This window comes from Pseudoliparis swirei, chromosome 18 (assembly GCF_029220125.1).
Source record: "Pseudoliparis swirei isolate HS2019 ecotype Mariana Trench chromosome 18, NWPU_hadal_v1, whole genome shotgun sequence".
NCBI classification, from domain to species: Eukaryota; Metazoa; Chordata; class Actinopteri; order Perciformes; family Liparidae; genus Pseudoliparis; species Pseudoliparis swirei.
In genome coordinates, this window is record NC_079405.1 from 25,807,941 (window position 1) to 25,830,248 (window position 22,308).

Here is a 22,308-nt window from a genome sequence, read left to right on the forward strand (position 1 = left end):
CAACATATCACATCAATAATCTCCAGCGCATAATATTGGAACACATCATCTAGACACAATCCTATTGAATGAATCACTCACGTGACACCTTGCTCCACATTGGGTCCTCGTACGAAGAAGGGCACTCGGATATCAAACTCGTAAGGCATCGATTTGCCCTTGACCAGACCGAACTGCCCGATGTGGTAGCCGTGGTCCGAGGTGTAGATGATGTAGGTGTTGTCGAGTTCCCCCGTCTCCACCAACATGTTGTACAGCTACGGAGGAGGAGACGATTCACGGAGCACGGTGAACACAAAGTTATACTTCATGTTGGATAGCTCGAGTCTCTATCCGTGCAAGTTTACCAAGTGAATATATTCTAGTGCCTCTCAGAGGAGGCGCAGATCTCACAGGACTTGAGACTGCCAGGTGGAATGTGTGTGTGTGTGTGTGTGTGTGCGCTCTCCGTCCGCCTACCTTCTCCACGCTGTCGTCCACAGACAGCAGCGTCTGCATCCTGCGGCGCTGCAGCATGTTGGTGAACTGCATGTGGACGGGCTTCATCGCGCCCGTGTAGCGCAGGATCCAGTGCTTGTCGAGGTTGGGGGCATGGTTGTAGCTCGGAGTTCTGGAAGCGTAAATATTGTACAAACATTGCATATTTATGCTTATGTTTTTAGGTTTGCGGTATAACATCTGCCTCTCGGGACTACAGATGAAAAATAGCCTCTTGGCTAATAACTCTGGCACATTCACAGATTTTTTTATTATTAATGTGCACTGTTCCTTATCGAGTAATACGACGAAAGAAAAAATGATTAAAAACGAGGCAGAAAAACAACAAACTAAACCACGGAATGTGAAAAACAATGCGTTCTACTTAACATTTAATTGTGCACACATTATGTATTCAGTTGGTTTTTTCTGCACCTCCACACATCTGATTTTCATATTCTATAGCTGTGAATTGGATTATAGAAAATGTACCAGTGTGTGTGTAGGGTGACAAAATGCAAAACTCTGCCGGTGCCTGCTGATGTCTCCTGTTCTTTTCTTTCTAAGGTTTATGCAACGCTAAGCTGGAGGTTACACATAAACCATGTACACAGCGAAGCGGTGCAATTGATAGGGCTGAACACAGTGAGCACAGTTTGATCAATAATTAACTCCCAGCCATATGGAACTTTAATTATTTGAGAGTAAACACTGCTAAATAGCCAATGGGATCCGAGAAGGGAATATATTTAACATTTAAATCTAATCGATAGGACTTTTAAAGAAATGCTAATGTCCCACAGCCTGGTTCAAAGTGCTTAACTCTAATTTAGTGTGAAGCTGTGTGTGCAAGGAGCTCAGGTGAGGAGAAGCTGCATCGCGAGAGGATTGCGGGACTTTTTACAGCCTCTCTCTCTTGATTTGGTTGATAAGGATGGAGGAAGATGGAGGGAGAAAAAAATAGCCGCTCGGTAAAACATCACCCGAGGGAGGGAATTTATGGAGAAAGAGCAATTAAAAGTGTGTGCAAAGGCACTGGGGCTGCATTTGGAGAGTAGTCTGTGTGTAAAGCCTGCGTGGCGCAGGTTAATGAGGCAGGAGGGATTAGAGAGAGAGGGGGTCTGAGTTGGAGGGAGGGGCAGAAACGGCGGGCTCATTACTGGCCCTGGAGCCATCTCCAGAGGCCGATGGCTGGCCTGCCATGAGCCAGCAGCTCCAGACAGCAGGAGGGTCAGGGAGGCCAAGGTTGAAGTGTGCGTGTGCGTGCGTGTGTGTGTGTGTGTGTGTGTGTGTGCTTCTGGGATCATTACCTATACATTAAACACGCATCATTCATTTATTTAATATTGTTGTCCATATTCATAGTATTTATATCCTATCATGTCTCCTACCTCCTCTATAACTTCATAACCTCTACTGCCACCTGTACTTCACCTGCACTTTACACATATCTATGCCACATCTGCACTTTTATCTATATTTATATTACCACTTGCACATACTCTGCACTCTTCTGCTTTGCACTTGGCTCATTATAAGTGGTAACACCAATGTGAAGAACGCATGAGCCCAAATACACGCTGGAGTGAAACACTGGAGTGAAGCACTGGAGTGAGACACTAGAGTGAGACACTAGAGTGAAACACTAGAGTGAGACACTGGAGTGAAACACTGGAGTGAGACACTAGAGTGAGACACTAGAGTGAAACACTAGAGTGAGACACTGGAGTGAAACACTGGAGTGAGACACTAGAGTGTGACACTGGAGTGAGACACTAGAGTGAGACACTAGAGTGAGACACTAGAGTGAGACACTGGAGTGAAACACTAGAGTGAGACACTAGAGTGAGACACTAGAGTGAGACACTGGAGTGAAACACTGGAGTGAGACACTAGAGTGAAACACTGGAGTGAAACACTAGAGTGAGACACTAGAGTGAGACACTAGAGTGAGACACTAGAGTGAGACACTGGAGTGAGACACTGGAGTGAAACACTAGAGTGAAACACTAGAGTGAGACACTAGAGTGAGACACTAGAGTGAGACACTGGAGTGAGACACTAGAGTGAGACACTAGAGTGAGACACTGGAGTGAAACACTGGAGTGAGACACTAGAGTGAGACACTAGAGTGAAACACTAGAGTGAGACACTAGAGTGAAACACTGGAGTGAGACACTAGAGTGAGACACTAGAGTGAGACACTGGAGTGAAACACTGGAGTGAGACACTAGAGTGAGACACTGGAGTGAAACACTGGAGTGAGACACTAGAGTGAGACACTAGAGTGAGACACTAGAGTGAGACACTAGAGTGAAACACTAGAGTGAAACACTAGAGTGAGACACTAGAGTGAGACACTGGAGTGAAACACTAGAGTGAGACACTGGAGTGAAACACTAGAGTGAGACACTAGAGTGAGACAATAGAGTGAGACACTGGAGTGAAACACTAGAGTGAGACACTGGAGTGAAACACTAGAGTGAGACACTAGAGTGAGACACTAGAGTGAGACACTAGAGTGAAACACTAGAGTGAGACACTAGAGTGAGACACTAGAGTGAGACACTAGAGTGAGACACTAGAGTGAAACACTAGAGTGAGACACTAGAGTGAGACACTGGAGTGAAACACTAGAGTGAGACACTAGAGTGAGACACTGGAGTGAAACACTAGAGTGAGACACTGGAGTGAAACACTAGAGTGAGACACTAGAGTGAGACACTAGAGTGAGACACTGGAGTGAAACACTGGAGTGAGACACTGGAGTGAAACACTAGAGTGAGACACTGGAGTGAAACACTAGAGTGAGACACTAGAGTGAGACACTGGAGTGAAACACTAGAGTGAGACACTGGAGTGAAACACTAGAGTGAGACACTAGAGTGAGACACTAGAGTGAGACACTGGAGTGAAACACTGGAGTGAGACACTGGAGTGAAACACTAGAGTGAGACACTGGAGTGAAACACTAGAGTGAAACACTAGAGTGAGACACTGGAGTGAAACACTAGAGTGAGACACTAGAGTGAGACACTGGAGTGAAACACTAGAGTGAAACACTGGCTGTGCGTGGTGTGGGCTCAGCTGCCGAGAGCGAACACTGCAGGCGGAGGAAGATGAAGATCGAGCTGATATTTTGGAATCTGTGTCATTCTGGGTCAAATGAAAATGGAGCCCGAACGCGTCGCTGACTCACCGGCAAGCAAATAGCTGCGGATGTGAAATTCAAATAGCGCCCTCGAGTTTGTCGGCTTTGTCTCGCGTGAACCGGATCGGGACGAATGAAATGGGCGGAGCCGGTCCAGTTCAGACGAGCAGAGTGACCCGTGAGTTCTGCAACGTCTCTCTTACATGTGCTGCGATGCGTTGGGGAAGGCGGTGCTGTACTGCGGGGCGGAGTCCTCCGGGCCGTGCGGCGCCACGTGGCTCAGCAACATCATGACGGGCCGGTGAGGGTACATCCTCTTCGACATGCGGAAGTAGTTGGTGCTGTCGTTGGTGATGACGTCCGTCAGGTAGTCCTGGCGGAGCGAGCAGACGGCGCCCGTCAGTGACAAGGGGAAGTGAAAGAGCCCGTGGCGCTACGCTATACGCTACGCTATACGCTACGCTACGCTACGCTATACATCACTCACCTGGTGTGAGTGATGTATCTAAAAGAACTCCCACGATGGACGCTATGTGTTTCTTGCAAAGGCAAAACTAATTTTAACACGGGTCTAGTTACCTTCGCATTGAAAATGCGGAAGGTTATGTTTTGATCGCCGTGTATTTATTTATTTATTTGTATGCGTGTTACTCGCATAACTAAAAAAGTATTAAACCGAATCGCATGAAATTTGGTGGGATGATTGGTTATTTTCCGGGGACCATTTGATTAGATTTTGGGATCGATTGGGTCAAAGGTCAAGGTCAAGGTCATGAAAAGGTCAAAATCTTCTTTTTACCATAGCGCGGTAAATTTTTATCCAATTGGCATGCAACTAATGCCAAAATGTTCATAATTCAATGCCCAATCTTGTGGTATGCGAAGGTATGCGCTCTACCGAGTGCCCATTCTAGTTCTAAACTATGCATTAATTATGGTTAAGAGAAGATAAGATCCTTTTTTAGTCCCACAGTGGGGACATTTCAGGATCACAGCAGCGGGTGCACATTAGAGAATAAAAATATAAGATTAAAATATAACACAAAACACAATACTAAATACTAAAACTAAAATACTAAATATTCAGAGGAAACACAATATATGCACAAGGCAGTGACCAGAGTCAATTTGCAGCAGGTTAAAGTGTCCAGGATCACATGATTACTTAAAGTTAACTAAGTAAAGGTTTCTTCCCTTTTTTTTCCCGTGAAAGTTTTTTTTCTCCATTTCTTTGGGAGTTTTTACTGATCCGATGTGAGGTCAAAGGTCAGGGGTGTCGCATGTGTAAAGCCCTCTGAGGCAAATTCGTAATTTGTGATATTGGGCTGTATAAAACAAACTGAACTGAATGAACTGCTTAAACCCTGGAGTCACCACGTCTCTCGGTACTCGGTGTTCTATCTCTCGCTCGACTACCTTGGAGTAGACGCCGCTGTGTTTCTCTCGCGCTCCGTTGCGGCAGAGGGTGTAGTTGTAGAAGCGAGAGTTCTTCACCAGCGCGACCCACTCCTTCCAGCCAGGGGGCACGTAGGAGCCGTTGTACTCGTTCAGATATTTACCAAAGAAGGCTGAAGGTGAGGAAACAAGGCCCGGGAGTTAATGTCGGGTCCTCGGGCTTCGACGGCGCCCGTTTGAATCCGCGCTCGGCCTTCGCGGGTCGGACGGTTTGGGGAACGCTCACCTGTCCTGTAGCCGGAGTTGTTGAGGTGCACGGCGAAGGTGTGCGGCTCGTGGTGCGCCTGCCACGAGGGCGAGGAGCAGTTCTCGTTGTTGGTGTAGGTGTGGTGGTTGTGCACGTATTTGCCCGTCAGGATGGAGGAGCGCGACGGGCAGCACATGGGCGTCGTGGAGAAGGCGTTGGAGAAATGCGTGCCGCCCTTCTCCATGATCTGCCGGGTTTTGTTCATGGCCTGCATTGAGCCTGGGGAGAGAGAGAGAGAGAGAGAGAGAGAGAGAGGGAGGGGGAGAGAGAGAGAGGGGGTGGGAGAGAGAGATAGAGAGAGAGAGGGAGAGAGAGAGGGAGAGAAGGAGATGGAGAGAGAGAGAGGGAGGGGGAGAGAGAGAGGGACAGAGAGGTGGGGAGATGGAGAGAGAGAGGGAGGAGAGAGAGAGATAGAGAGAGGAGAGAGAGAGAAGGAGAGAGAGAGAGAGAAGGAGATGGAGAGAAAGAGGGGGAGATAGAGAGATAGAGAGAGAGAGCAATAGAGAGACAGGGGGGAGAGAGAGATGAGTGAGAGAGAAAGGGAGAAGGAGAGAGAGAGCGAGAGAGCGATAGAGAGAGAGCGAGAGAGAGAGAGAGAGAGAGGGGAAAGAGGAGGAGAGAGAGGAGGGAGAGAGAGGGAGAGGGAGGGGGAGAGAGAGAGAGAGGGGGAGGGAGAGATATAGAGAGAGAGGGAGAGAGAGAGGGAGAGAGAGAAGGAGATGGAGAGAGAGAGAGGGAGGGGGAGAGAGAGATAGAGAGAGAGAGAGAGCGAGAGAGGGACAGAGAGGTGGGGAGATGGAGAGAGAGAGGGAGGAGAGAGAGAGATAGAGAGACAGGGGGGGGAGAGATGAGAGAGAGAGAGAGAGGGGGTGGGAGAGAGAGATAGAGAGAGAGAGGGAGAGAGAGAGAGAAGGAGATGGAGAGAGAGAGAGGGAGAGAGAGAGAGAAGGAGATGGAGAGAAAGAGGGGGAGATAGAGAGAGAGCAATAGAGAGACAGGGGGGAGAGAGAGATGAGTGAGAGAGAAAGGGAGAAGGAGAGAGAGAGCGAGAGAGCGATAGAGAGAGAGCGAGAGAGAGAGGGAGAGAGAGAGAGAGGGGGGGAAGAGAGGGAGGGAGAGGGAGGGAGAGGAGGGGCAGAGGTTGTAAAAATGGAGATGAGATTCAGAGGCCAAGGAGGGGATATAAAACAGTTGGACAAGAGGGCAAAAAAGGAGTGAGAAATTAAATATAGGGCACGAGCTGTAAAGCTAAAACCATTATGGACATGGAGGGGGGGGAGGGGGCTAAATGAGGAAATAAATCTTTGTGGTAAAGGGAAACCCGTTTGGATCCCTGTGTACCGAAAGCTTTTCAGGGGCCGATGGCGATTGTTCGGGGAAACAGATGCTGGACCATAAATTCCTGCGTTTCAATGCGAGTCTCCTCACTCGCGATCACAGGGGGGACAAAAGAAGTCAAAAGAAGTCACGGAGGCCATTCTGCAGCCACTCCAGTGCAACGCGCCGCGCCGAGGGTCTTAAGGGAGATGGCCGGGGATCTGGCACCCGGACAATGGCCGCCATGGGCCGCCCCTCGCTCCGCGCCAGCACCGGGAGCACATGACTCTGAGCGGGCCAGTTGTCGTGGTGCCAAGAGGCGGCGGGCTGACTTCCCCCTCGCCGATGCTGTTGGAGACGCGCGGAGACGCCGCCCCCCCCACGACGGACGGGGAAGCGTCTCACCCAGTTCCATGTCCTGGTCGTCGGTGAGGATGAGGATGATGTTGGGTCGGATGTTGCGGAAGTGGCGGTCCCTCTGCGGGCGCGACTTCTGCCGGTAACCGGACAGGTAGCCGGAGCCGTCGGCCGCGGGGACGAGTCCCACCACCAGGACGAGGAAGAGGAGGAGGAGAGGGGCGGAGAGCCCCCGGCCTGCCATCGCCTCCTCACGTCCTTTCTTCTTCTTCTTCTTCTCGTCTCTCACCCGGGAGTCTGCAGCACCGTTGCCCCACCTGAGACACACAGGGGGAGACTGATGAGAATAACACACACACACACAGATGCAAGCCTCGGACAGCCATTCCAGGCTGAGCTCAGCTCGTTAATCAATCATTAATGATGCATTAGGAGGGTGTCATTGGCTCTCCGGCGATGAGCACGTGGCTGCCAGGCTGGGGGCTAATGGGCCCGGGCAGTGGGCCAGCTCTGGATCCACCGCCCCCCCTGGAGAGGGTTAGGTTGGATGTGAGGAGGCGGCGGCATAGGGGAGGGTGGGGGGGGGGGGGGGCAGAGGTGAAGGAGAGAGACAGAGGAGGAGGAGGGGATGAGGAGGAGGGAAATGAAGACAGGGGTCAATGAGCAGAGCGAAGAGTCCCGCGTCGAAAAGATTAGAAATCGCTGACTTCAAATTATACCGACGGCACACACACACACACACACAGTGTGTGTGAGGCGTAAAGCGGAGAAGACGTGGAAGAAAAGGAAAGCAGGTGATATTAATGTGGCAATATCGCGAAAGGACAATAAAAACCAAACTGCCTCCAGATGTGCGGAAGATTGCTAATTCCACTCGGTGTAAGTCGAGTGCGCGTTGAATAAAGCGTTTTCATAATTATTCTCTACATGCAGTTTACCAGAATTTACACTACAATCCTATTAGTTCTCTAATCGCTCTTCCTCATTAACAGCACCCCCCCCCCCCCCTCTGAGTTCACCATGGTAACCGTAGTAGCGGCGGCACCTGACGAACAAAAAGACTGTTTGCGGCGAACAAAGCGATAAAAGCGAGAGCGTTGTTACGTCTTTAGACTCTCGGCGTATTACGAGAACCTGTCTTAAAAAAAGTGTTAAATGTTCGAGAGGGAATGCAGATTGATGAACTTAGTTTCACATTAAAGTAGGCGACGTCACATGACATCCTTTTATCTCGCACATCTTTCACGGAGCTGCTATATGTCACACATTTATTATGCAATGAATATTAGATGACTAAAGACGAGAGTTCGGTGCCTATTTTATCACGATTAGAGCAGCGATACGCCTCAGTGGCCATGTGCATAAATACCGTTTACAAGCAGCGGGCACCAGCCCGGCAAGGTGGGGGGTTTGAGCGTGTGTGTGTGTGTGTGTGTGTGTGTGTGTGTGTGTGTGAGTCCACAAGGAGCATGCAGCCAGAGGACGAGGACAACGGCAACAACGCCTCCTCACCGACTGACACGAGGATAGGTGGGAAGAAATGAACGGACACACACACATACGGGCAACGGTGTGGACGGACAGACACACACACACACACACACACACACACACACACACACACACACACACACACACATCTGCCTACCCAAACATGTTAAATCCATTAAACATTTGAGGGAAGAGATGATTACAGAAGAGAGACGTCCCTCCTCGGCTCTCTCGCCCACACGTGTCCTCCACCAAACAAAAACACACACGTAAATACACACCAGGTGCTTGTGAATACGTCCGCACACACACACACACACACACACACACACACACACACACACACACACACACACACACACACACACACACACACACACACACACACACACACACACACACACACACACACACACACACACACACACACACACTTGTCTGTATAACAGCTGTGTTTGCTCTGGCTTCCTACTGCCGGGCCACGGCGGTTCTTCCCCAGAGGAACGCATGAGCTCTGACCCGTTTGATATCGGCCTCGCTCCCTTTCTGAGGGCTCTCTTTCTCGTTCCTTTTCATTTCTGGCACGGGATGAAAACAAGACGAGAGGAGAAAAAAAAAGCAACAACGCACGTTTAACGAGCTCCGTCCGCAATCACCGAAATGGATTCCAGGACATGTAGCGCGAGGAAAGACTCAGCGTCTGCTCTTGCGAGAGTGCTGTGCGGTGTGGGAGGGACGGTGTTTCCCTTTGATCGTTGTTTATCTGTCCAAAAAGCTGATGTGGGCAAAAAAGAAGAGTACCAAATATAGATCTGATTTACAAGACGACATCCAGCTCGATCTTACACGGCGAGCGATCAATAGCCGGTATGTGAATGCCGTGTTATCGACGCGCTATTATACGGCGACGCATGTTCTGCTCCCACGAGGCCTCCTCCTCCTCCCCCCTTGGTACTGAGGCACTAATTGGATTTTCGGGCCTTTTTATCATCTCTAACTGACACATGCAGTCCTTTCTTTTCACATGCAGTTCCCCCCCCCCCCCCGCCACACACTCCCTTGTCTCTTTTATCTCCGCCCCGCATTGTTTATCTCTCCGGGTGGCAGATGCTACATGAAAATGAAACCGCGAGGAGACGAACTATAAAAAGGGGAAACCGGAACGTCCAAACAGACCGAAAGCAATTATAGATATAGCCGCGTGGAGATGGGATAACCATTCCGGAAACACAGCCGTGTGCGGCCGAGCGCTTCCCGTTCTCCGGCGCGACGGTTCGTCCACATTGCGTAACGCACCGGCGGCGCCATGTTGTTCCTGTACACCGGGATGGCTCCGAGCTCGGCCCACATCAGCTCTTTCCGCTAAGTAAGCTATACGCAATGCCGATTCTGCCCGATGAACACGGAATGAAAGAGGATTTGTTCTTTTTTTCCCTTCTTTTTGCCATTTAGACAGAAGCACAAGACAACACGAGTAAATATAACTCAGAAAAACTCATTAAAAGGCCTCGGGGCCCTCGGAGAGTGAGAGAGAGAGAGAGAGGAAGGGGCCGGGGAGTGAAACCGAACGAGCGTCTCGAAAAGCTTGTTGCGGGAAACGAGGGATCATCTCAGGTTGTGCTAATGCGGAGAGATGCCCGGAACTCGGAAACAGAGGCGGAAAGTCGTTCGCTTGTGAGGACACGGCACCGCTGCTTCGCCGTCGGATGAAATCTTAATGCCGTTCATCTCTTAGTGAAGAACGACTGCATTACGACGGGCATGACGGTAAGACGGTAAGACGGGGGGGGGGTACGTTACACTGCCCAACAACAACAACACACACACACACACACACACACACAGTGCCGCCGCTCCAAGTCCTGAGGGGGCACCCAAAAATAGGCAACTAAAAAAATCATCAAAGTTATAAGGGCACTCTGTAGAGCGCATACCTTCGCATATCACAAGATTGGGCATTGAATTATGAACATTTTGGCATTAGTTGCATGCCAATTGGATACAAATTGACCGTGCTATGGTAAAAAGAAGATTTTGACCTATCCATGACCTTGACCTTTGACCCGATCGATCCCAAAATCTAATCAAATGGTCCCCGGATAATAACCAATCATCCCACCAAATTTCATGCGATTCGGTTTAAAACTTTTTTTGTTATGCGAATAACACGCATACAAATAAATAAATAAATAAATACACGCCGATCAAAACATAACCTTCCGCATTTTCAATGCGAAGGTAATAATTATAATGCCGATATTATTTCAGTATAGAAATATTAGGCACCTTTTCGGCATGTATATCACAAAACAGGCAGAACAAGAGATATATTTAATTGCTCAAAACAAGTTACGATGGTGCCCCCCCCCCCCCTCGCGGGTGCCCTTTCCTATCTCCATCATGAAGGAGTTATGCTTAGGGCACCAACATGGCTAGCAGCGGCACTGCACACACACACACACACACACATCTGCACTTCAAGGTAGCACAGTTCAAGTGAGGCGGTGAGGAAGAGGGCGCTTGACAAATCTCCCAAATACTTTGCAGAGGCGTTAATGTCCTTTCTGCCCCGATAAAGAAAACACCGTGGGCATCGGGAACATACGGTTTGATTCATCCAATGTGAAGCTCCCCGACAAGGCCCCGAACACACACACAATAAGAGAAAAACGAGGGCGGGAGAAGAAGAAGAAAAAACCCCGCATTTGTTACATATTGAATTGAATGACGAGTCATGGCGTACACACTTGGAGGAGAAGACCCACAAGCTGGAGGCCCGACTCCTGGATCCTCAAACACTCGCGTTCCGAGAGAGAGATGGAGCGAAAGGGAAAGGAGGCGTATATAGTTCGGAGAGAACAAAGCCCGAGCGCTACCGTTGCAGATGGATTTTTTTTCTCAAACTCGGAAACTATATTCACGGAGCACGGCTCCCATATGAAACGGAGGTGAATAAAACAGAATACGGGAGCAGAGAGCCTCCGGATCTCTTTCTGTGTCGTCCTCGACGCGGGAGAAAAAATTGCAAAAAGGAAGTGGCCGGGAAGAAAAAGAAAGTTTAAATAGACACATCCGCCATCAAGCCAATCCCCTTTGGTCATCATTGAGGCCGGCAGGGCTTCGCTAACGTGTGACTTTGTTCCCGTCGGCCGGCCGAGGCCTGAACAGAATGTGCACAATCTCCAAGGACCCTCGAATCGACCAACAAAAGTTGGCTTTCAGATGCAAATTATGCACCGGCATGCATCTACGTGAGAGTAACTTTCTCTCAGAGAAGTTTACGTGTGTGTGTGTGTGTGTGTGTGTGTGTGTGAGAGAGTGTGTGTGTGCGAATGGAAGGAGGGATTTGCAATCCTCAATACAGTATGGAATGCTTTTTTTATGATAATCAGAAGCCGTGGTTTGTTGCCTTCCTTCATCTATCATTCTTTGCTTGCACATCCTTGCTCCACCAACAGAATCTGTAAATAACACACACACACACACACACACAGAGCTGCAGATTCATTATTTTCTCTCCGGCTCGTCCACTTCCTGCTCATTTGACCCGACATTCATTTGGAGTCGTGTTCCTGGCCACCTGATCTCTCTCTTTTTTTGTCGCTGGTTTTGGTCTCTTCCAACTCCTAAGGGAAATATGTATTTATTTATGTTAATGTCACAGGGACAATGCACACCAATCAACAGCAACACTGTGAGCGAGCCAGAGTTCGCCCGAGAGGATCCGTTGCATCCGATTTCTTTTGACGGCAGCCTAAAACGGTGTCTCCGGGTTTCCAGACAGCTGTTTGCCGCACAGCTGTCTGGAAAACGACGCGCCGGCAATGAGCGGCGCTCCGGCTTCACGGCGCCTCGGGGAGCTCGTCCGTCATCGCACGCAATCCCTCGCTTAGTTAAACTTAACTTGGTTAAACTTCCATTCCGGCTGAAGGGTGACGGGTCGATGTGGACAACCAGCAGCCAGTCCCATCGCGACAGGTCCTTTAATGGTACACCTGTTCTACCGATGACCACTGCACTCATATCTTATCATACATGTTGGTTTCATGAGCTCTAACACAAGGTTAGCATTGTCCAGTCCATGGCCAATAACCCTGAAATCATATTCAACTAGAATGGGCACTCGGTAGAGCGCATACCTTCGCATATCACAAGATTGGGCATTGAATTATGAACATTTTGGCATTAGTTGCATGCCAATTGGATATAAATGTATCGTGCTATGGTAAAAAAAAAAGATGTTGACCTTTCCATGACCTTGACCTTGACCTTTGACCCGATTGATCCAAAAATCGAATCAAATGGTCCCCGGATAATAACCAATCATCCCACCAAATTTCATGCGATTCGGTTCAATACTTTTTGAGTTTTGCGAATAACACGCATACAAATAAATAAATAAATAAATACACGGCGATCAAAACATAACCTTCCGCATTTTCAATGCAAAGGTAATAACTCTCCAGCTGCTTTTTGGTTTTAAATAAAGCCCGCACATATACCTTTTGACAAATGTGTCTTTATTTTCTAATAACTCATTTTAATAGCTGAGAATGAGGAGAGATAATGCGCAGGCTGATAACCATTCAGCGGGATGATTTCATTTAGATTTCCCTGTAAGGTTTCCAATAAGCTCTGGTTAGTTTAAAAAAAATGTTTTAATACACAAAGAGCAGCGGTTAGCCTCGAAAAGAGAGGAACGGGAGATTTGATCTGCGGTGAGGAAACTCAAGTAGAAAACATTTCTTCCCTCTTGAGTTTCCGTTCAAACTGTTCGCCTCACATTTTGTGCGTTTCCCTTTCGTGCTTACGCGTCGTGTTCCTGCCTAACCTTTACTTCCACGTGGAATGTGCTGCACCAGACAGTGAAATATGAATGAGAGTCACTTTAGTACCTAACACATCATTAATCCTGCAGAGAGTCTGTTGCCCTGAAAGAAAAGGGGTTGAAGCTGTGATGTGTTCCGGCTGGACGGACACACACACACACACAGAGAGAGAGAGAGAGAGAGACACACTTTACACACACATTCCATTCTTTCCTACACATTTTCTTCCCGAGTAGAATTACTTTCTCTTCACTATATGACCAAAACAACATGGACATTCCTAGTATAGAGCTTATTTTATGCTGATTTGAGCGAGGCACCTAAAGGCCGTCATAGCAACGTATTAATGCTCGTAGTTTTAGCACACGAGTGAAACGCGTGGGTGTCCACGTACATCCGTTGCCGTGCGATGCACTTGCTCGACTCCAAAGATTTACGGTGCAAATTATATTCATGGTGCGGTAAGTAAGTGGGAGTTACACGGAATTAATGTAATACGCAAACTGATACGTAATCAATGGATAAGATGCGTCAGGGAGCTGTTCAGGGAGCTGTTCAGGGAGCTGTTCTCCAGAAGTCACCTTCTGGTCACGCTACACTCCACGCCTCGTGCCGACGGCGTGATGCTCACCCCGACGCGAGGGGCGGAGGAAAGTCATCTCGACTGTAATCCACAGGGGGCCCATTATCTTTGAAACGCTGCGGCGGCGAGTGATGTGACGCATGGGTGAATAGTTTGGTCGGGGAACAAAAAAAACTTAGAGGGCGAGGAGGAGAGAGAGAGAGAGGAGAGAGAGAGACATAAACAGAGGACTGTAGAGTGTATGATGGTGTCAGTTCAGACAATAGAGCCAGTCATGATGTGTTCTCGCTCGAGAACAAAGAGCACTGACAGACTCCCTGTTGACTATAAATGTAGCCACACACACACACACACACACACACACACACACACACACTGTGTATCAGACTTCAAACAGCTCTCTCCAACAAGGGGACGCATAAAAGGAGAGGAGAGCAGTCAGGCTAATGATCTCAGAATCTGGAGGGAATGAACAGATTGTTTTGTGGTTTTGTTCTCAGACTGTTGGCCATCACAGAAGCTACTGCTTGCCTTTTTTTATCTGTGTTTCCTCCAGGTTCAACCAAACCTAAAAACAGTGGAAGACATCCTCCAACACTCCGCAGAGAGGATGTTTTGGTGAGCGAACTCGTTCCCATTCTCTCTCGAGACGTTTCGTTCTTCTTTCATCCGCGCCACGTCCGCTCCACTCTTGCTCCCGCGTTACCAGCGGCAACGCGGCGGCATGTGGGGCTAGCGCGGTGGTCTGCATGGTTTTTTTTTTCCGGGGTGGGAGGAGGGGGGGCTTCAGTCAGGGTCACGGCATCTACCCCTCCTCCTCCTCTTCCTCTACACCCCCCCCCCCCCCTTCGCAGTATTCGCTCCACCGGAGCCCAAAGAGAACACGGAGGTGTTGGAGAAAAACACAAACAGAGCCCCGATTGTCCCCCCGACTCGGGGGTTCAACCCCCCCCCCCCCCACAGCACCCACCTCCAGGGGTTTAAGACCGAGAGAATGAGCAACTGTCAATGGTGTTTTGTAAATACGTCGCTTTTTCAGACGGGTTTATTCTGATGTCAGAGGGGGAAGGCGCCTGCTTGGCAGTCTGCGGGCGTCCTCGCCTCTCCCGTCCCATTGAGGCTGTTTTTTTGGGAAAAGCCATTTGCGGCACGTCCGAGGCAGCGGCACAATTGCCCGCTCCCCTTTAGAGACGGAGGTTGACGGCTGAAACAAGCGAGCAAGCTGGTGGACAGGGCAGCCCGCTGAGTGATGGCTGTTTGGTATTGGCACTTATTGACCGGAGGCAAAGCCCCCCTGCGGTGTGTCACATCTCAGCTAAATGGATTACAGACGAATCAGCCGGGGCCAATTGTTCCACGGCCCCTAACTCCCTCACCGGGACCTCGGTGACTTCTGCGTGAAATTGCATACACACTGATGCTCAAAAGTTTGGTGTCACCCACACAATTTGGTGTTTTCCATGAAAACTCGCGCTTTTGTTTATTAAATTAATTTCAAAATCAAGAGAAAATATAGTCAAGACATTGACAAGGTTATAAATCATGACTTTTTAAATATTTTTTGTATAGCTTCTCTCACCAACATAACTGTTTTCAGCTGCGCTCACATAAATAGGGTTTTTGAGGGTTTTCTACCCCTCCGTTAGTCTTCTAAGGCGATAACACACTGTACCATAAGAACACTGGAGATTAACCTCTATACACCTATGTAGAGACTTCATTAAAAACCAGAGAATAATCATTTACCACATTAACAATGAAGAGAGTATTTCTGATTAATTTAATGTTATATTCATTGAAAAAAACAGTGCTTTTATTTGAAAAATAAGGACATTTCTAAGCGACCCCAAACTTTTGCACGCTCGTGTAGCCGCGGCACAGACGAGACGCGCGACATGCACGACGTGATATTCATCTGCTCGGGATAATGCGATCGCCACGTTCCACGGGGTTCATCGATTTTGAGCCGTCGCTCGGTTGCGGTTTAATTACAGGCCATCATCAAATTAGCACCTGCATCCGGGGACCGACCCTAACGGCCGTGACTTAATGACGATTACGGGCGATATCGGTTTCATCTTTCGGTAAACGACTGCTGCTGAATAAATGATAACGCCGACGATTCCGACGCGCTGCCTGGAAGTCACCGCTCCGCTGCTGACGGGGCGATCGCTCCTCTGAACTCGGGGTTCTTTCACTCTCCGGATGAACAGTAGCTCTTAAAGAGGCCCCGACGCAGCGGAGGTATGTTGTACCCTGGTAGTGGAGGTGGTGGGGGAGGGGGAGGGTCTCCTCTGGCGTTAAGCAGACCCTTGGGGGTTTGCAGAGAGGCGACGACCGCTTCTTTATTTCGTCACTCTTCCGCCCATTCTCCGTCCTAACCCCTCCGCCCTTTGCCGGGCCGGCTTTCTCTCCCCGGGCGCCTTTGTCGGCGGATTACTGGAGGGGGGGTTGGGTGGTGGGGTGGAGTTTAGAAACGCACAAAACTGATCCCACCCTCCCCTATCGGAACCACACAGGGGGTTAAGACTGGAGCACAGAGGGTGAGACCTCCACACAATGATCTGGATTACAGAGGCTTTCTATGCATGGTCACTTATATTACCCCCCCCCCACCCCCCACCTCACAAATCACCGCGGATCGCGATTCACTTCTTGTGGTTTTCCCAGCAGGAATCTTGGCATGTGCGCCAAAACCAAGAGAACATTTCTTTTAATTTCTTTAGTTTACAGAGGACATTGAGCGTGTCTTCTGGTCAGTTCAAACGTGTGCACCGGTCTTTTAGAATCATCCGCAGTCGTCTACCGACGCAGAACACACTCACGGCAAACACACACGGCTTCAGGTGAAACAACCGCAGCGCTGGGTAACCGCACGCACTCGACACACACACACACACACACACACACACACACACACTCAGCCCACACGGCCCCTCCACGTCGTGAGAGAGCCTGGGCTGCCTCCTCCGCTTCAGGTCGGTATCCGTCTCTCTTCCCCTGGACAGCTGCCCAGACAGCCCATCTGTCTGCGCTGACCTGTGTTTGGGACCACGGGGGGGGGGGGGCCTAAGTGGTCCGTGAAGGGGGTCTCTGGCACGTCGCCTGCCCCGGTCATGACAGCCAAGCTGCCGGCGGCCTGCCTAACAGCTATTGGAGGTCTCTCTGTGGTGCTACAGTATTGATATTGTATCGGGTTGCAGAGGCTTTTAATGAGAGCTCAGATTGATCAGGCTGGTCGTGGCTCTCTCACTGCGGATGATGTTCATTGGCTGTCCCTGAAGGCCTGAACCCCCCCCCCTAATATGATCAGCATCCTTGAGTGAGGAGGGAGACATAGTCACACACACACACACACACACACACACACACACACTCCCGTAGACATGTAAAAGGTGTAAGGAGGAATGTTAGTTGTCGTATAGTTGTAACCGAGGTCAAAGGTTGTCGATGAAAACTCACTCTGCCTCAAGTGTCAGCTGCCAGTGGTCAGGGAGTCAGCTAGAATGAAATGTAGAGCCTCAAACGGAGCAGTCACACACTTTAAAATACTACTGGCAGTAAAGAACATAAAGAAACTCGAAATTGACTTGAAAGAAAATGTGTTCGTTTTTTTTAGTCTGCCCGGCGATGCCGTCAGAAGACGCTTTAATCTCAATCATTATGTTTCCCAAACAGAATACTTTATCGGCGTTGACACAGAAAAATAGGCACTTGAGGTATTTCTCCCCCATCCACACACACACACACACACACACACACACACACGGCTTTCCTTTCATGCCTTTTAAGTTCTCTCTGCGGCCACTTAACCGGACCTTAAATAGACAGAGAGGGAGAGAAAATACATTTAAACCACCTGCCTGTCACCCTCTGTAATGACACTTCACCTCCGTGTCCCTCCTCCTCTTCACCTGCCTCCACAGGCCCACGTGAAGGTCACACAATTGGTCTCTGGGACTTGAATCTCTCCTATTAGACCTCTATTAGGCCGCTGTCAGGCTGGCAGCCAGCTGTTACGACCCCTCCCCTGGTTGTGATCACGAACACACACACACACACACACACACACACACACACACACACTCAAGCCCTCCTAGACCCCCCCCCCCCCAGGGATCTACGGCAGAGAGGTATAAGATGGAGGTAGAAATGAAGCCCTGCTCGGTACTCAGGGGAGAGAACATTGTGATTACTTTTCAGTGGCCTTTTACTCCTGAAGCGGGCCGAGAGAGCGATCCTCCGCCGATCGCTCACGGCGAAATGGGGATGTGGAAAAATGCGCCGGATTTGCACGCGTGGGAGCGGTACGCGTTGTGATTACGACCTCTTCGGCGTGTTCTCGACGCACGCCCGAAGGCAACCTTCTCCCCCCCCCCACCCCCCCCATTTTTTGTCAAACATGAATTAGCGGCGCTCAGATCAAGTTCGTCGCCCTCGCGTTGTAATTAGTGCGCCGTCAGCGCGCCCGTCTCACTAATAGAGTAATTACCGCGCCGACGGGCAGCTCTTTGACCTCGATAGCCCCGCCCCCACACCCTGAAACCTTCCTTATCGCACCTTTCCATCACCTCGGATGGAACATTAAGCGTCAGCCAGGACGGGATATATAGCCGGCTTTTCAATTGGGTGTGGAAAGGAGGGGGCTGGGGGGGGGGGGAATAATAACCTTTAACCGAAAAAGGTCAATCAGATTCATGAGAGAAGCGTCACGGATGGATGTCTCCGCTTAATGAGCGTTGTATAGCGGCCGGGATGGCTCTCCTATATGTGAGGTATGGGAAGGCATTAAAACGTGAATGGGGGGTGCAGCCGATTCAAGACATAAGACGGCCTGTAAATCCAACGGGAAAGCAGACACGGCGGGGGAGGAGTTACGCACACGGAGGAGAGAGGGTCACTCCTTTTTTACTGCGGAAGAGATTCAATTCATTATCTCCGTGCGTTGCAGTTCAGGGAGGCTGAGACACGAGGAGATGTGAGGCGATCTCTAGATATCTCAACCCGACGGCGGCGGCGCTCACGTGGATGATGACACGCTCGCTGCCATCCGGTGTTTGGAAAGCGCCTCGTTAAACACGGCTGGGATTTAAAGCTGTTAGAGCAATCGTCTGAACGGCAGGAGAGCTGGAGGAGGAGGAGGAGGAGGAGGAGGAGGAGGAGAAAGAAAAATGAGATGAAGGAGGAGGAGAAAGAAAAATGAGATGAAGAAAAAAGGACGAGGAAGAAGGAGAAGAAGAAGAAGAAGGAGGAAGAAGAAGACGAAGGAGGAGAAGGAGAAGAAGAAGAAGAAGGACGAAGAAGGAGGAGGAGGAAGAAGAAGAAGAAAAAAAGAAGAAGAAGAAGGAGGTGGAGAAGGAGGAAGAAAAAGGAGGAGGAGGAAGACGAAGAAGGAGAAGAAGAAGAAGGAGGAGGAGGAAGAAGAAAAGGAAGAAGAAGAAGAAGAAGGAGGAAGAGGAGGAAGAGGAAGAAGGAGGAGAAGGAGAAGAAGAAGAAGAAGAAGAAGGATGAAGAAGAAGGAGGAGGAGGAGGAAGAAGAAGAAAAGGAAAAAGAAGAAGAAGAAGGAGGTGGAGAAGGAGGAAGAAAAAGGAGGAGGAGGAAGACGAAGAAGGAGAAGAAGAAGAAGGAGGAGGAGGAAGAAGAAAAGGAAGAAGAAGAAGAAGGAGGAAGAGGAGGAAGAAGAACAACCTCCTTTTAGCACCATCGCCCCAGATATCTTCCATTGGCTGAGTGGTTATTCAAGTGGGCAAAGAGACACACACACACACACACACACATGCACACACACACACACACACACACTTTATCTACAGCCACTTTGCTTAAAAAATGGAGTCGCCTTCCCGGTCCTCGATGGGAGACGACGCTCCGCAGAAGAAGAAGGATCTTCCTCCGTGTTGATACTATAACTCTGGGCCTCTCTGTGTGTGTGTGGCGCTGCAGGTTGGCACACACACACACACACACACAGGGCTTTTATTGGGGGTGCCGTCCTGAACCGCCGGGCAGCGTGCCCGATGTCGACGAAGCCCGGTATCGCCGGCTGTCAGCCCGCTCCGTGTGCGCCCGGCGGGGAGAACCGATGAAGGCCGAGCTCCACGCCGACAGAGAGCCTCCGCACTCCGCAGCTCCCGGGTCAGTGAAGTCCACCGCACCCCGCCATGCGCGTCACGTGACCCAGAGAGGATGCGAGGATGACGACAGGCTAATCTCCCTCAAGTGTTTTGGGGGAGTAAAACATCACGATGAGAAAAGCATACGCAGAGGAGCGGAGGAGAGGAATCACGCCGCCGCCGGCGCTCTGCGGAAAGAGACGGTGGACTTGATGAGGCCTTTTGAGGAGTTTCTCTTGGAGACTTTAAAGTTCTGGCAGAGAGAGAGAGAGAGAGGTCCTCTCGCTGCAGGAGGGTTTGAAGTGGAGATCACTCCTCAAACAGAATAGCTCAGCGAAGGCGCTTCGCTCACCTGTCTGCTCCGGCTCACAAAGAAAAGACGAGACGGAGCCAGAAAGAATAAATGATTCAAAGTCCGGCTCCTCGAAGACGCTCGGCGGAGTCGGGCGTTACGTTTGTTGTCCCGGCAAACAGAAACCCGGAGACGCGTTTGTTCATCGGAGAGGAGAGCCGATTACGGTCGGATGTTTGAGCAGTGACAGTAGGAACAGGGGGAACAGTGGGAACAGTGGGAACAGGGAGAACAGTAGGAACAGTGGGAACAGGGGGAACAGTGGAGCAGTGGGAACAGTGGGAACAGAGAGAACAGTAGGAACAGTGGGAACAGTGGGAACGGGGGGGACACTGGGAGCAGTGGGAACAGTGGGTACAGTGGGAAGTGTCCGTGTGTCCACGTCATGCAGATTTATGGAAATGTTGTGCAAATGCATTTCCCTTGTTTCTCTTCTTTTTTGTACTCGTTGCCTCTGACTACCGATTTAAAAACATGGCCTCAGTCGTCATCGCCCCCCCCCCAAAAAGCCACAGGACCATTTTTTACCACGATACTGATTTAATAATTTGTTTGCTTGCTCGTTAATTCCAGCTCTTAGCATCCATCATCTCTTCTCTCTCCTCTTCATAAGGGGGGGGGGGGCAAACACCCACAGTCCTCTCCGCCTGACGTGCAAATCGGCGGCAGGCGGATCAAACGAGGTGACTTTTGAGGCTCCGCCTCCGCCCGCCGCTGTAAACAAAGCCCCGACACCGACTGTGAGCTCGCCGCGCGCGTCTGTATTCCCTCCGAGGTCTGCGTCGTGTCCATGGCAACAGGAACAATAATTAGCCTCTGCTTTGTGTTCGCGAAGGCCCGAAGGGCGGGAAGACGGGGGAACAGATAGACGGAGAGGGCCGACCGCCCCGGAGAGAGAGAGAGAGAGAGAGAACCTCGGGCACAAATAAATACAGATGCATGCGGTGTAGCTGGAGCAACCTGTCAACACTCTATGCGAGCGAGCGTGTGTGTGTGTGTGTGTGTGTGTGTGTGTGGGAGGAAGTAGAGGGCAAACATGTATTCACTTTCTCAGGGCGTGAGAGGTCCTCACCGTCCTCTCTGAACCGTCTCTGACGCTCTCTTCTTCCACAGAAAATCCGCCCGACTGCCGAGTCCTGTAAGCAAACACACAAACACAGAGAGGATGAACACGTGGGACACGAGATACTTCCCCGAAGAAGCTCAAACTGAGCCGGACTATCTTGTATCCATGCCACTCTCATCTCTTTGAATCCACCCCCCCCCCCCCGCCACTCCTCGCCACCACTCCTCCCTCACACATCCCCCGGAGGACGGTGACACATCTGTTTGAGAGAGGAAAACGCCGCGCGTTACGTTCGGGCACGAGGCCGAATCCGTATTCGGCTGACGCCGCGACGCCTGGAGGGAGCCGGAAATACTTCGCCCCCCCCCCCCCCCCCCCATTTTCAACGTCATTACTTCTCACCCTCCTGAACACCTTCTGGCGACAGCGATAGCGGATTAGCTTCTGCTTCTGGGAGGGCGCCGTGTAGAGCGCCGCTCCGCCGCGTCTGATCTCCAGCGGGCCCTAGTCGGTAAGGTGCGAAAGGCGCCCGCCCCGCTTCGCCGACAGCAGCGGCGCCGTCCGATCCGTGTTCGTGGCGGACAGCTGTCAGCGTCCGGCGCGGGAACGTCGGAGCGGAGCCGGAACCCGACTCTGACATCTCCACCGCCGCTCTGTTGAAGCCTCGGCCTTAATCCCTCTCTCGGCCTGACGGAAGGCCTGCCATACGGCGCACGTGGTCGCCGACGAATGCCACCCCTCCCCCCGTCTGGTTCTAAGAATACACCGGAGAACCTTAGAAGCCGCCGCACGCTTCAACCGACCCCTGTGCCCGTCTATCTGCCCATCGGAAGCCATAGTTATATTTTCTAAAGAGGCCGGAGAGCTCC

General features: G+C 50.5%; 1 protein-coding gene across 2 annotated transcripts in view; it reads right to left on the reverse strand.

Annotated features, from left to right (window-relative positions):
• sulf2a (sulfatase 2a) overlaps window positions 1–22,080 on the reverse strand; it is a 29,418-nt gene extending 7,338 nt beyond the window's left edge. For both annotated transcript variants that reach the window (XM_056437233.1, XM_056437232.1), the window contains exons 1-8: window positions 21,842–22,080; window positions 21,446–21,509; window positions 7,053–7,321; window positions 5,310–5,549; window positions 5,045–5,196; window positions 3,832–4,001; window positions 460–610; window positions 82–257 (exon numbers count right to left, since the gene is read on the reverse strand). In XM_056437233.1, the coding sequence (XP_056293208.1) occupies window positions 82–257; window positions 460–610; window positions 3,832–4,001; window positions 5,045–5,196; window positions 5,310–5,549; window positions 7,053–7,321; window positions 21,446–21,509; window positions 21,842–22,079 (1,460 nt within the window). In that variant the 5' untranslated portion in view covers window position 22,080. The remainder of the gene's footprint in view (window positions 1–81; window positions 258–459; window positions 611–3,831; window positions 4,002–5,044; window positions 5,197–5,309; window positions 5,550–7,052; window positions 7,322–21,445; window positions 21,510–21,841) is intronic.
• Between the last annotated feature and the right edge of the window lie 228 nt (window positions 22,081–22,308).